Genomic DNA, 14,018 nt, shown 5'->3' with positions numbered 1-14,018 from the left:
GTTAAGTTTTAATAATCAATGTGTTTTCTATTATGTTTTATTTTATACTATTCAAATAAACTTTCAACCTACTCTTAAGTTTCTACTCTTTTCTAAATTTTTTAGGGTAGTATTTAGAAATAAGTATTTTATTTCAAATTATAAATTTTAATTATGAAATGAAGAATTTGAAAATGACCAGATTTGAGTAGTCATTCTCAAATTCTCAATTAAACTACTTTAAAAATAATGGTGGAATTTAATCCAAATTCAAATTTGAAAAATTTTAATTTGTCAAACAATAAATTTGAGCTAATTTTAAATTTCCAAATGAAATACTTGTTTCCAAACATGGCATAGAGGTAATCAAATAATAAAGTAACAACATATGAAAAAAAACGACTACTAATAAGTCTCAGAGATTTACAAAACAAAGTGAACAAACAAAAAAAAAATCAATATAATACTAATTTTTATTTATTATTATAAATATTTTAAAAAGTATAAAACAAGTCATTTTTGTTACTTTGATATATAATTTCCTGATTCGGATTTCACCATCACATGGATACACTCATACATCAGATTACAAATACAATATCAACGTGACAATGAAATCCGAGCAAAGCGATCCGAGTAATTATTTATTTCTCTTTACAAAGCCCATGTCAAGGCCAAATTGCGCCATCTTCAACTTGTTACAACACCCATCTTGCTAGGACTATGCCTCTTTTTTCTATCACCACAACTTAAAGTTCTTGCTAAACTTGGCAAACAATGCTTAGTTGATTTACCCTTTTTTCCCCTTTGAATTTTACTACCAATTGTTGTTGGAATTTGATCATTTTCCTCCTTTAATTGTTCAAAGCATAATGCTTTAAGACTTGTTGGGCTTTCACTGTTGAAACTGCTATCTTTGAATAGTTCTGATAGCCTCCTTCCTTGATGATTTTCATCCTTGTTTGATAGCTTATATGGGGGAATATCTAAAATTCAAGCAATTGGAAAAATATAGGCTAAATTTAGAAATTTACAGAAATTTGATCATATAATTTAAGGTTATCAGAATTGAAATCCTATGCTCGTAAAAATACTTTTCAATACAAGAACTTATAAGCTATGCATTTTACTATTTAAGGCTATTCTCTTTGTTCTTTTACTCCATGTCCAATTAGATTTGCATTTTAATTTTTATTTGGGATTGTTCTACTTACTTTGTAATATTTTCTCTTTTGAAAATAGTTTTTACAACTTTATTTTAATATCACCCACAAATTCATTTACCCTTTAAAATTCATGAACCTCAATTAATATACCAACTACAAATTAATTCTAATATTTACACGTCTTCACCAGAAGTATAAATTTAATGGGATGGATGCATTAACACACAAGAGATTTGACTTGGTACCTCATACATGCTTGTCCCAAGCCTATTGATAAATAGTAGACTTGAGATGATAATGTGGGCCATTAATGGAATGGATAAATGGAAGAATGGATATCTTTATGTTCATTCTGCATTCATCTCAATAGGCTACTAGCAAAAAAAATCAATAGGCCATACGAGCAATCATTAATCCAAGACAATATCGCATCATTCACAATGCCCACCCAATAAATTCACTCTAAATGGCAGTTTATAATCGTAATAAATACTTTATGTATCAACTACCCTTAAATTAAGGGAGAAATCATAATACTAGTATAAGATGAACCGAACACATATCTCCAAATGTGTAGAAAACTATATCAAACCTCATTAGGTTTTATTATTATTTCCATGGCAGGAAGCTACATATTGGAATTTGCTACATTTTTATTTTAAGTCACGGTCCACGCTCTTTCTTTAATTCTCATTCACCCATTTGATTTATTTTTCCATTTTATTTAAATATTTCTTTCACTTAACTATTTACAACTTTTCACCCACTTTTATCAATTTTCTTAATTTGCTCAATTTTTATCTCTACGTTTATCAATTTTCTTGATTTGCTCAATTTTTATCTCTACGAAATAGAGAGATAATCAAATAACCTAGATCATAACTCATAATGTAGACAAATTAAAACCTAGATTCCTACCTAGAAATAGACAAATACTCCAATTCCATGAATTTTGCACCATCAAAATACCTATAAGAGAGCTCTTAGCCTCTTACATGATCATTAAGTTCATAATGCAAACGAAACTGAAGGAATAGCAACTTATAACCAACAGATTACAGATATCACACATAAATAATGCCATGAACCTAATCCATCAGGTGATAAAACTTTCATTTTCATAGAAGGTAATTAATTTGGTTATTGAACAACAGTTATATTTTATTATCTTAATGTCGTTAAATGACTCTCATATTGACCGGATTTAAAAGGGTTATATATACGCAATATCATCCTTGCAATAGCATCAAATTTTTTATTTTTTTCCGATTGACATATGTTGGCACATAAAGTGATAAGTATACTCTTCAGTCTCGTTAAATTTGCTATATTTACATCTTTAATATAGATTTTCTATAGCATATATATGTAACAAATTAAATGAGATGAAGGTACAGTTTTTATTTTTTAAAAACAACATTTTTTTTTTCTGAAGATTCATATCAGAATAAACATACTAACTCTCATAGTAGAACAATAACAAGGAGAAAATCCTTACCATCATTGACACTGTAGAACTCTTGTTCATCATCAGACTCTAGCCAAGGCTTTGAATCAAAAAAAGCTTCCTCCTTACTGCCTACTTAACACACAAATTCAATAAGCAATATCTGTAATTAAGCTCACTAATCATGAATCATGATGATTAATGCCTAATTAATCATACCTAACTTAATCAGCAAAACAGATTCCCAGAATGAAACTTTTATAGTATATATTTTAGATATGTTTGACCATAATATAATTCGCTGGCTAATTTTCTTTTTAAATTCACGATTAGCTCAAAAATTACCCAAAATTAATCTTAATTTGTTTTTTTAGATATTCTACCAAAATGAATAAAACATATGTAACTTAATAATTAAAAAAACTTGATTATCTTCAAGATATTAAGCTAATTACCTGCTGCTGGAGGTTCCCATACTGGGGATTGAACAGTTTTAAGCATGTTTTCCAAGGTAGTAATATGATTATTATTAGGAGAATCAGAAGTTTTAGTAGAAATACAACCAAGAAAAAGGAAAACCCTCTTCATATTTTTCATAGTTTTTAGAAAATTATGGAAAAAAAGAGTAAAGTAAAGTAAATTAGTGAAGAACAGAACAAAAGTATAAGAAAAAAGAATATCTAAAGAGTGATAATTTTGTTTGTATGCTGAGTAATGAGGTTGGTTGGTTTGTGCTTTAGGGGAGAGAGGTAAAGAAGGGACAAATAAATTTGGGTAGCTTATTGCTAAAGACGGGAATAGTGGGGGACTAATTGATTGGCATAACTAAAAGGAAAGGAAAACATTTTAGCAAGAAAGGGAGAGAATAGGGAAGAGAAAATTGATTGGTCTTGAAAGTGAAGTAAATGATGTTTTTATATGCTCTTCACTTTTCTTTGAAGTAGAAAGAGCAGAGTTGACAAAGAAATTTACAAGTTTTGTGGAGACATTTTAGTTTTGTGATTAAAAAATGTTGATGAGAATTGAAAAACGGTTAATGAAATTTTCATAGAAGAGAATCTAACAAAATAAAAGACAATAAAAAAAAATGGGCTAAGAAAAGTGTGGCAATTTTAAAATGGATTGAAAAAGTATGACACATTTATATAGCATATTGTTTAAAAGTCCAACCAAGAACAAGGAGTTTAATGGTATAGGTAGAGCCATAAAGGTAGATAAGATTTGTAGATTTTTCATTTGTGTTGTTTGGCTAAATTACATGTTCAATCACAATTCTTAGCTAAATTAGGGCCTAGGCATGTTTGGAAGGGTGCAAGGCCGATAATAAGCGTAACAAAAATTAAGCTATAAATATTTAAATGTCAGTTAATTAAAGATGAAAAGTATAATTTCTAATAAGCTTTCATATCAATGAAATTGAATCTACTAAGAACACTAAAATGTTGCAACTAGTCTCTTGAGAAACCGTCTTTTTGAGAGATATATCTCAAGTCTAGCCCATTAAAGATTAATGTCTACTTACATTATTCTTAATGCTTATTTACCATATCCTTAATGCCTACTTTCAATATCTTAATTGTCTAATTACATTATTCTTAATGTCTACTTATAATATTTTGAAAAGTATATAATGGGCCGGCCCTACTTACAAGAATTTGAGAAAATGTTTAGTTGAAATATGAAATGCTTTATTTTCTATAGAAACGCTACTTACCTGAGGATTGTCTAGATGTAAGTGTCACAATATAGATGGCATAGCTTCTTAAGAAATTGCATTTTCTATATTTTTGAGTTGTGACTACCAATATCTACTTACAAGAATTCAATTTTCCTATATACCACATTTTATATGTCAATTAAACAGAATTGAAAAACCTCTTTTTCGCGGTTGGCAAGTCTCATGCCACGATTTGTTATAGATGCTACTCGAGTTTTTTTGTTCTACTTTCAAAATATAAATAATATATAATGAGAGATAATACATAATCTATAAATTATTTATTCATCTGATAAAATTTGCTAGATTTACATAGTTAAGATGATATTTTCCGGCAAATGTAGAAAATTAAATGGAATAGAAAAAACAATAAGCAACAATAGTGAAGATCAAACCTAACATACAACTTTAGCCAGAAATTAAGGTAAAGAACAACTACCATGTGGTTCATTGTTCATATCCGTACTAACTCAAACTGTACAATTTAGAAATTTATAGCAAACAATTTAGAAGAAATTACCCAGTTCTTTGTTAGGATGGCAGGAAAATGCATCTTGATATCATAAAATTTGAATAGTGCGGACTGCAAAATTATCAGAATAATTAGCATCATAAAATCATTATACTTGATATCATCAGCATTGAAATTTCCAAAAATAAAGATTAGGAAAAGTAGAATTTCTAATCACCATATTTTATTTCTCCTTCTTGTGCTCAGATTCTCGCCAAAAATCTTCAAAAACACCCTAATCGGTGAAAAGTAACAGTTTCGAATAAGAGGAGATTTGAATCATGTATAGCATTAGCATCGATATACAGTTATGAAAGATAAAACGGGAAGGAAATGATAAGAGAAATTGGAAAATTCATATAAGAAAACCTCTTTTCATATACTCACCCATTTACTAATACCAATACTAGACCCGAAAAATTGATCCGATTCGAAAATTGATCTAAAATCCAATCAAAAAATTGGAATATAACCTGGAAATTTTGACCCAAATTCGAAAAATGACCCAAGTCGAAAAACCTGTAAAAAAATGGATCGGTAAGGTATGAATTAGGTTGGACCCGTAAGTTGTGCAGCTATAAAAAAAAGGTAAAATTTATCCATTTGGGCGCACAACCAAAACAAACTAATGTTTCTTGGCCGAGACCATCTCAAATTGAGACTAAGAGTGGGCCGACTCAATTCGCGCGTGTATCAACCTCATATGCTTTCTCTCGTTTTTTCCATTTTTTGGGCATTTTTCAATTTTAATCTTAAATATCAATTTTGACCTTAAAACGTATCAGTTTCAACTTAGAGTAAACTTTAAACAAATCAATTAACATAAAAAATTTCTATTTTGACATATTTTTGATCAATTTTGACGTTAAACTGATCAATTTCTACTTAAATATGGTTCTGTTTCACAATTTGAGAATGAAGTTAATAAAATGGTATTCTAGTATTTTATCATTCTATGGATGAATTTTAAACAACAAATAAATGGTCAATAATTCTATCAATAATAGTATTAAAACATTGTACAATATAAGTACTTTTATTTAATGCAACATGATGGTTCTAATGGAACATAAGAGTTCTTGTACTCTTTAATCATCGAATGATATTACTCTTTCCCTAACACGTTTATATATATTTGTAAATAGTTCAAATTGAATATGTTAATAGTTAAATTATGACACATAAATTGACAATTGATGTTTTATGATCTAACTCAATTTTAAACGTATAAGCTTCAATTATCATTTTCAAAATAAGTATTTTAAAGTCTATAAAGATATTGTATAGGTTTTAGTTCAAATTGAATATGTTAATAGTTAAATTATGACATATAATTTGACAATGATGTAACTCAATTTTGAATTTCTAATCTTCAATTATCGTTTTAAAAATAAATATTTAAATTGTATAGATATATTGTATAGCATTTAGTTCAAATATATGTTAATAGTTTTAACACTATTATTGATAGTTTTATTGACCATTTATTCGTTGTTGATTCATCCATAGAATGATAGAATAATACCATTTTATATAACTTCGTTCTAAAATTATGAAACAAAACCATACTTAGGTAGAAATTGATCAGTTTAACGTAAAAATTGATCACTTATAGGTTCAAATTGAAATTTTTTACTTTAATTAATATGTTTAAGTATTACTTTACGTTGAAATTGATACCTTTAAGGTCAAAATTGATACCTTTATGGTCAAATCTTATAAATTCCCAAAAAATGGAAAAAACAAGAGAAAATGTGTGATGTTGTTATACCTGTGAATTGGGCCGGCCCACTCTTGGTCTCAATTTGAGACGGTCTCAACCAAGTTTTGGTGATTAAAAAAGGTAAAATTTATCCATTTGGGCGCACAACCAAAAAAACTAATGTTTCTTATGTTCTTTACTTTTGTACAATTTTATTATTAATATTTAAATTTTTGTATTATATTGGAAAAATTACCTAAAATATTCCAATATATTCATGATTTTCCTACAATAATCTCATCTATTGATTAACCATAAATAATCTCAAGTTTGAAGGGTATTTTCCTAGAGTAGACCCAGTAACCAGATGACTTGCTATAACAATTTTTATTTTTTTTAAACAAAGATAAATTAAAATAAATTGTCGAAAAAAATTTTAAAAAAATGTTTAAAATAAATTATGATTTTTTTTTATTTAGAATTTTTTTAATTAAATTTATAAAATTTTTCTCTAATTTTAAATTAATTTTCAGTTTACTTTTTTGGCGAATTACCTACTATAGCAGGTCATCGGGTTACCCAAGTTTACTCTAGGCAAAACCCCCTAAAGTTGAAATATTCATGGTTAATTAATATGTGGGATTATTGTAGGAAAATCATGAAAATGTTGGATTATTGTAGATAATTTTTCCTATTATATTTAACTCATTTGGATATTTTTATTGTAGTATGATGCATTTTAGACTTTTAATGTTCCTTTATGGTGAATTATTATTATTTAATCGTCAGAAAATGTGTTGCCGTGATTCGACTAGGCATTATAGGCATAGTAAATAATTTTTTTAAAATAATCATCTATTTTCAAATTCTATAATAAAATAAGAAATTCTACAATTTTATTTTAAGTTAATCCAATGAAAAATAAAATGATAACCTGTTGGCCAGGCTCAATTTCAAATTCGTTCGAAACCCATCTGATCTGAAATGGACCCGATTTAAAACTAAGTCAACCCAAAAAATATCCAACCTTGATCCCAGCCAAAATCCGATTGATTGACCATTTTCCCCAAGTCTAACTAATATCAATATCAATACCAATACCAATATATTAACTCACCCATTTTCCCCCTAATTTCTTATTAGCAAACCACTCTTTTCATGTTTTCGTTAACACTTAACAAGCAAGTTCAACCTCAACCTTCCTACACAAATACTTGCCATTACTTATCCTTTTATAACATGCATGTTTTTTTTTTCCTTTGATTTGTAAAAACATACCTATCTCTTTATTTATGTGCACATAAATATCACACACAAACATAATGTCTCTAAAATCCCATTTTTTCATGTTGGGTATTTTTTGTTCATTAATTTTTACAACATATCCATCTAATTATCCCTTTTTAAAACCTGATCATTTATTTAGAAGCTACATGATAAGTTATTATTCTATGAATGACAATAGTAAGAGTCGTTATTACTACGACTACGAGTTAGATCCACAAAAGTTGGTCAACTATGATAGGATGATTCTGGAACGCATAAGGCAGCATTCACATCTACATAGAGCCATTGCTCCTTCACCTCAACCTCACAAAATCATCAATATCGACCATTTTGTTAGATCAGGGCACCGAAGGAAAGATCACACCAAGGTAGAGAATATATATGTGTCTGTGGAGTGGTTCAAGTGCGAACAATTTTTATGGGTGAATTGTGCGAATCTTTTATTTTATAGCAAAAAAGTATTACTAATTTTTTTCACTAGATTTTTTATGGCTGAAAAATAACACTTTTTTATGCCAAGGTAATACTTTAAAAAAGTGTAAAGTGTTACTAATCAACTATAAAAATTCCAAAAAAAAAATAATAGTATTACTTTTTTTCCAAAAAGTAACGAATTTGATCAATTCACACTTATATATATATATATATATATATATATATATATATATATATAGGGTCAAGTTCCAGTGAGAACCAAGCTTATATGAGAACCGTGAGAATCGATCTTCCTGATAAAAATGTGTTACTTTTTTACAGAAAATGTGTTACTTTTGGTACAAAAAAGTTATTTTTGTTTTTTAAAAAAGCTAGTATTTAATAGCAAAAAAGCGTTACTTTTAGAAAAACAAACTTTTTTCAAAAAAACAAACATATTACAAAGTAACACCTTTTATGAGTTTTTTTCAGAATTTTTTACTTAAAGTAACACTTTTTTGCATGATAGTATCATAAAAAACAATAATACATTTTTGCCTAAAAGTAACACATTTTTAGTAAAAAGTAACACTTTTTTGTAAAGTAAATTGGTTCTCACGGTTCTCATATAAGGATGATTCTCACTGGAACTTCTTCATATATATATATATATATATATATATATATATATATATATATATATATATATAATCAAAAAAATTTATGGTCATGATTGAGCCAAAAACACATAATTTGAAAAAAACTATGTTACACAGAAAAATTAAAATCCTTCTCATCTTTCTTATTTTAAAATTATTCTTATTTGATTATATATATATATATATATATATATATATATATATATATATATATATATATATATATATATATATATATATATATTTTGTTTGTTTGTTTACTTGAGAAAAATCTGATGGAGTAATTTTGTATTTGGCAAAATAAATAAAAGGCTTTTATGAAAGCTTGGAAGGTAGCTTGTGCAAAGGGAGGGGTTTTGCTAGTGCCTCAAGACAAAACATATAGGGTCAGGCCAATCAAGTTCTCTGGACCTTGTCATTCTCAACTAATATTCAAGGTATAATTAATTTAATTGATCTAGTCTGGTTGATGTCAAGGAACCAACTCAATTAAAAACTTAAACTAATAATTGAAGGCTTAAGATATGTTATATATTCTAACACGTCATTTCACACGAGAGCCCTTTAAGTTAGAAGGAGGATGCAACACATATCCTCTTCATATTTGGCGCTAAATATTCCACTTTAGATGAGGGTGGTTTAAATTCTAACTTGTGACTTTCTGTCGCATTGGCTTCTGATACCATGTCAAAATTAACCAAAAATTTAAGCCGATGGTTAAGACCTAAAATATATGTTATATATGCTCTAACTATTAAAATCAATCAAATTAGCTTTACGTGATTAATTGTATACGTTATGGGCTATGATTAATTAGATCAAAGGAACAATCGAGGCATCTACAAGGATATCAGATTATAGAGATCGACGACTATGGTTAGTATTTGCAAATTTACACAATTTTAAGGTAGAAGGTGGAGGTATTATTGATGGAATGGGCCAAGTTTGGTGGAAGAATTCTTGCAAGATCAACAAAACCAAGGTATTATGAATTCACACTTTCTACATTTTTATTTTTATTGTTACATGGTAGGTTTACTAGCTTTAACACCCATAATATCATTAACAACTCAACAACAATGACAAAATTATAGGGTTTTCTAATTTATTTTTGGGCTCCAGAGCAAAAGATAAAACGGGTACATAAAATTATAGATGAATCTTTATTAAGATCGTCTCATCACGAGACGACTTAATATGAGTTAGCCTAATAATTAGTTTTTACGAAAATGGAAAAAAAACAGTTTTTCATTTACTTAATTAATTATTTTTAAAAAAGATATTAATTTGGCTGCTTGTAAAGACCCGTCTTATGGTGAGAAGGTCACATACAAGACGTGCTGTAAAATTTTAGACAAATTCTATATTAAGATCGTCTCTCAATGAGACGTCTAATATAGGATGACCCAATTTTCATTTTCTTTAAAATATCATATTAAGCTTAAGTCAATTTTTAATTTTAAAATATAAATGAATAGGGTTGCTTATATGGGCCTGTCTCATCGTGAGATGGTGTCATACAAGACTTTTTGAAAATTTTATGGCTTAACAAATAATATAATACTAATTTTTTATTGTATTGTTGATATTTTAACTTTATTGTATAAAAGCCTTAATAACTCATATTATATAGCAAAAAATATAAATTATATCTAAATTTTAATTTATGTTAATATTAATTTTATAGGTGAAAATATATTATTTGGCCCTAAACAATTTGAAGCCCTAGACAATAGCCTATTTTACTTTTGCTAATAGAGGAACATGTAAAACTATTAGCCTTAATCCTAAAAATCTATAATTTCTTAGTATAATGTTAAGTTTCTCATCTTGTTTTTTGCTTTTATTTTTTGGCAGTCGTGTCAACATGCACCTACGGTATGAATTTTATATAGTAACATTACAATATAGTAAGAGTAATCATTTTAAATTGAAAAAAATGTTCGCGAATAATATAAATTTTTGTTGATTTTTCTTTAATAGTATTAATTTTTGACTGATTTAGGGATGTGTAATGCATTTTTCTAAAATAATATCAATTTTTGTTTAATTATTAATTTTTTTTGTCAAAGAGCTTACTATAAACAAAAATTAGTATTAATTAAGCAAAAACCCCTCTAAATTGATATTATTCATGGTTAATCAAAAGTTTATACTATTATAGAAAAATCAATGAAAGTTTGTACTTTCTCTGGATTTTATTAGTTGCTACAGTTCTTGTAGCAACTATTGTTCATAACAGATTTTATTTGTTATATATTTCTCTATGTATAATGTAAAACATAGTCAAGTGATATCTTTTTTAATTCGTTTTAATGCGTATTTTCATAATATATATTTTTTAGAATTTTTTATCGTATGAAATTAAATATATTATATATTAAAATCGTGCATTAGATAGCGTAAAAAACAGAAATGTAACAACTACTAAAAACCAGAGAAAGTATTATTTACGATAATTTTTTATTTTATATATGATTTTAAGAAAGCTAATTAATATTGGTTTTGGGTTATGAATGAGTTAAGGCTGTAACCTTTGTTGGGTGCAAGAACTTCATGTTGGATGGATTAAAGATAACGAATGCACAACAAATGCACCTAACCTTCCAGAGATGTAATGCTGTAAGAGCTTCCAATATTTTCATTAAAGCACCAGCAAATAGCCCCAACACTGATGGAATTCATATTACTGAGACTCGAAATATTCGACTTACAAGATCTTTGATTAGAACTGGTAATTAATATTATTTATTTCCTAAGACTTTGAATATGATTATGTTTTAATGAACAGAGGTAGAGTATAAATTGACGAATTTTTGAATTTTTTAAACGTTCTTTGCAATTTCAAATACTTCTTAAGATATTTTTCTAATAACATTGTGTTTTTAAATACTTAATATATGAAGTACTACATGATTTAATATTGATGCCCTAATTTTTTAGACATGTACGATCGAACTTACTATTAAAGATGCTGAAATTTAACCTCCCTTGGTAAAAAACTAATGCTCACAACATACGCGTAGGCACAGGAACGTAAAAAAAATTCAACCCATCCGTCAAAAGAAGACACTTTATTTTTTTTATTTATTAAATGCTCGCATTGGGCCTCATATCCCGTCAGAACCGTTTAGGAATGTTTTTATCTTTTTTTCTTTTTATACTTCCTCCATTATCCAATACTTACTACATTTCTTTTTGCACATGATTCAATGTGTATTTTAATATTAAACATCTTTATTTTCACCAAACGAAGAATCATGAAAATTGTATATTAAAAACTAGATTTTAAAAAGAATAAATTTATGTCTATTATTTCTTATGCATGAGTCGAAATAACTGAAACAAGATTTGAAAATAAATAGTTAAAACATTTGGTTAGAGAATTGTAAATTTATGCCAAATTTGTAAAAGCGTGTGTTCCTAATTTGGATAATTTGCTGTATTTTAGGGGATGATTGCATATCAATAGTAAGTGGATCAAAAAATGTTCATATATCTGAAATAACATGTGGACCGGGCCATGGAATCAGGTTTATACCCAACCCTATCCTTAATACTATTTCGATTTCATTTGCTTGGTTTGGAATAATTGAGCTATTCGCATTCTTAATATTTTCAAGATAAATATGAAAAATTTATCAATTACCTTGGAATTAATGATTAGAAAATTTATACTATAAATGGTCATAATAGTATGATCTTAAAAACTATGAAAAAATTAAAGAACAAAAATTGATAGCAATATTTGTTACAGTGGGACTAATTCTTAAGAATTATTTTTCAGTGTGGGATCAATAGTTACAAGAACAAAAAATGATAAGACTAATATAAAACAATAATAATACTATTAATTTCTGTCATCATGACAATATTCGTGTATTTCGCTCATAAAAAATTATGGTCAGAGTCTGAGGAGGAAAGAAAGACGACAACCCATACCCATAAAGAAAAATGTGATCAAAGAGTCCCTCAATTCGAGAAAGTTACTCGTTAAGAAAAGTTTTTGCAACGAAATTTCTGTCATTAGAGACAATTATATTATTATTATTATTATTATTATTATTATTATTATTATTATTATTTATTTTTGAGATTATTATTATTATTATATTATTATTATTATTATTATTATTATTGTTATTATTATTATTATTGTTGTTGAATTTGTCTTATTATTATTATTGCTATTGCTATTGAAAAAGAAAAAGAAATGGGAAGAAGTACATAGCAGATTCTATTATTTATTATATATGTTATTTTAATACAAATTTTGATTTTAGTATTGGAAGCTTAGGCAAGGGAAATTCCAAGGCCATAGTTTCAAACGTATTGGTAAACAATACAAGACTTTGTGGAACTCAAAATGGAGTGAGAATAAAGACTTGGCAGGTAACAGTAATTTACTTGTAATTTTTTTTATAAAAACATTGATAAGCTTTTTTTTTTTTTTTTTTTTTTTTCATATGTTAGGTTCTCAACAAAATTCTAATGCATATTCTCTTTGTGTAAACTTGAGTTTAAAATTTAAAAATTTCATTACAGATATCAATTAATTTATACATAAAAATATCATCAAGAAAAATAATATTACTCCGAATGAATAATTTCGGGTCCTCGTATTTTGATTACAGGGAGGACAAGGGTATGTAAAAAATGTTGTGTTTCAAAATATAACAATGCGTAACGTTAGCAATCCAATCATTATTGATCAACATTATTGCGATCAAAAAACACCGTGTTCAGAAAAGGTGATGTACAATTTTCTTGTATACAAATTTCTTGCACAATAAAAGAAATATCACGTGGTAACATTTTTATTTTATTTGTGTACGCAGGAATGGGCAGTTCAGGTAAGCAATGTGGTGTATGAGAGCATCAAGGGAACGAGTTTTACAGAAGCAGCCATAAAATTTGATTGCAGCAAAAGCCATCAATGCCATAGAATTTTGCTGCATAATATAGACTTAGTACTTGAAAAAGGACATAAATCAGCATCGGCATTAGCTAGGGCTGACTGCAAAAATGTTGAACTATACAATAGGGGAAAAGTTGCACCTAGATGCTTTCATGAAACTTAGTTATTTTTAAGGTTTTCACAATGTTTTATAGTCCCACAAACTATATATTTCTTTT

General features: G+C 27.4%; 2 protein-coding genes across 3 annotated transcripts; one reads left to right on the top strand and one right to left on the bottom strand.

The window, feature by feature from the left end:
* Positions 1 to 434: 434 nt before the first annotated feature.
* On the bottom strand, positions 435 to 3,613 carry LOC130821270 (uncharacterized protein At3g27210-like). Of its 2 annotated transcripts, none has more exons than XM_057686962.1 (3): positions 3,048 to 3,613; positions 2,644 to 2,727; positions 435 to 965 (listed from the first exon to the last, which is right to left on the bottom strand). In XM_057686962.1, exons 1-3 carry the CDS (start codon positions 3,187 to 3,189, stop codon positions 670 to 672), a joined length of 522 nt encoding a protein of 173 aa, XP_057542945.1. In that variant the 5' UTR covers positions 3,190 to 3,613; the 3' UTR covers positions 435 to 669. The 2 variants fall into 2 exon arrangements, with proteins under 2 accessions (XP_057542945.1, XP_057542946.1); XM_057686963.1 differs by having other exon boundaries at positions 2,644 to 2,724; positions 3,048 to 3,590.
* Positions 3,614 to 7,844: 4,231 nt separating this feature from the next.
* Positions 7,845 to 13,963, top strand: LOC130821776 (polygalacturonase QRT2-like). Its single transcript, XM_057687554.1, has 9 exons — positions 7,845 to 8,177; positions 9,194 to 9,319; positions 9,700 to 9,864; positions 10,740 to 10,760; positions 11,409 to 11,616; positions 12,334 to 12,415; positions 13,166 to 13,274; positions 13,517 to 13,633; positions 13,721 to 13,963. The coding sequence occupies exons 1-9, from the start codon at positions 7,845 to 7,847 to the stop codon at positions 13,961 to 13,963; spliced, it is 1,404 nt and encodes a 467-aa protein (XP_057543537.1).
* Positions 13,964 to 14,018: the final 55 nt, after the last annotated feature.

The sequence above is a fragment of the Amaranthus tricolor genome, chromosome 8 (assembly GCF_026212465.1).
Source record: "Amaranthus tricolor cultivar Red isolate AtriRed21 chromosome 8, ASM2621246v1, whole genome shotgun sequence".
NCBI lineage: Eukaryota > Viridiplantae > Streptophyta > Magnoliopsida > Caryophyllales > Amaranthaceae > Amaranthus > Amaranthus tricolor.
Note: the sequence above shows the minus strand (reverse complement) of the source record. Positions and strands in the feature narration are given on the sequence as shown.

What these genes read in the sequence shown, in the direction of transcription:
- LOC130821270 (XM_057686962.1), bottom strand. Translation starts at nt 3,189, where the DNA reads ATGAAAAATATGAAGAGGGTTTTCCTTTTTCTTGGTTGTATTTCTACT. An exon ending in ATGGGAACCTCCAGCAGCAG is followed by an intron (nt 2,728 to 3,047) that starts GTAATTAGCTTA and finishes TTGTGTGTTAAG; the next exon opens with TAGGCAGTAAGGAGGAAGCT. An exon ending in GTTCTACAGTGTCAATGATG is followed by an intron (nt 966 to 2,643) that starts GTAAGGATTTTC and finishes CTTGAATTTTAG; the next exon opens with ATATTCCCCCATATAAGCTA.
- LOC130821776 (XM_057687554.1), top strand. Translation starts at nt 7,845, where the DNA reads ATGTCTCTAAAATCCCATTTTTTCATGTTGGGTATTTTTTGTTCATTA. An exon ending in GAAGGAAAGATCACACCAAG is followed by an intron (nt 8,178 to 9,193) that starts GTAGAGAATATA and finishes AATAAATAAAAG; the next exon opens with GCTTTTATGAAAGCTTGGAA. An exon ending in CGTGTCAACATGCACCTACG is followed by an intron (nt 10,761 to 11,408) that starts GTATGAATTTTA and finishes GAATGAGTTAAG; the next exon opens with GCTGTAACCTTTGTTGGGTG.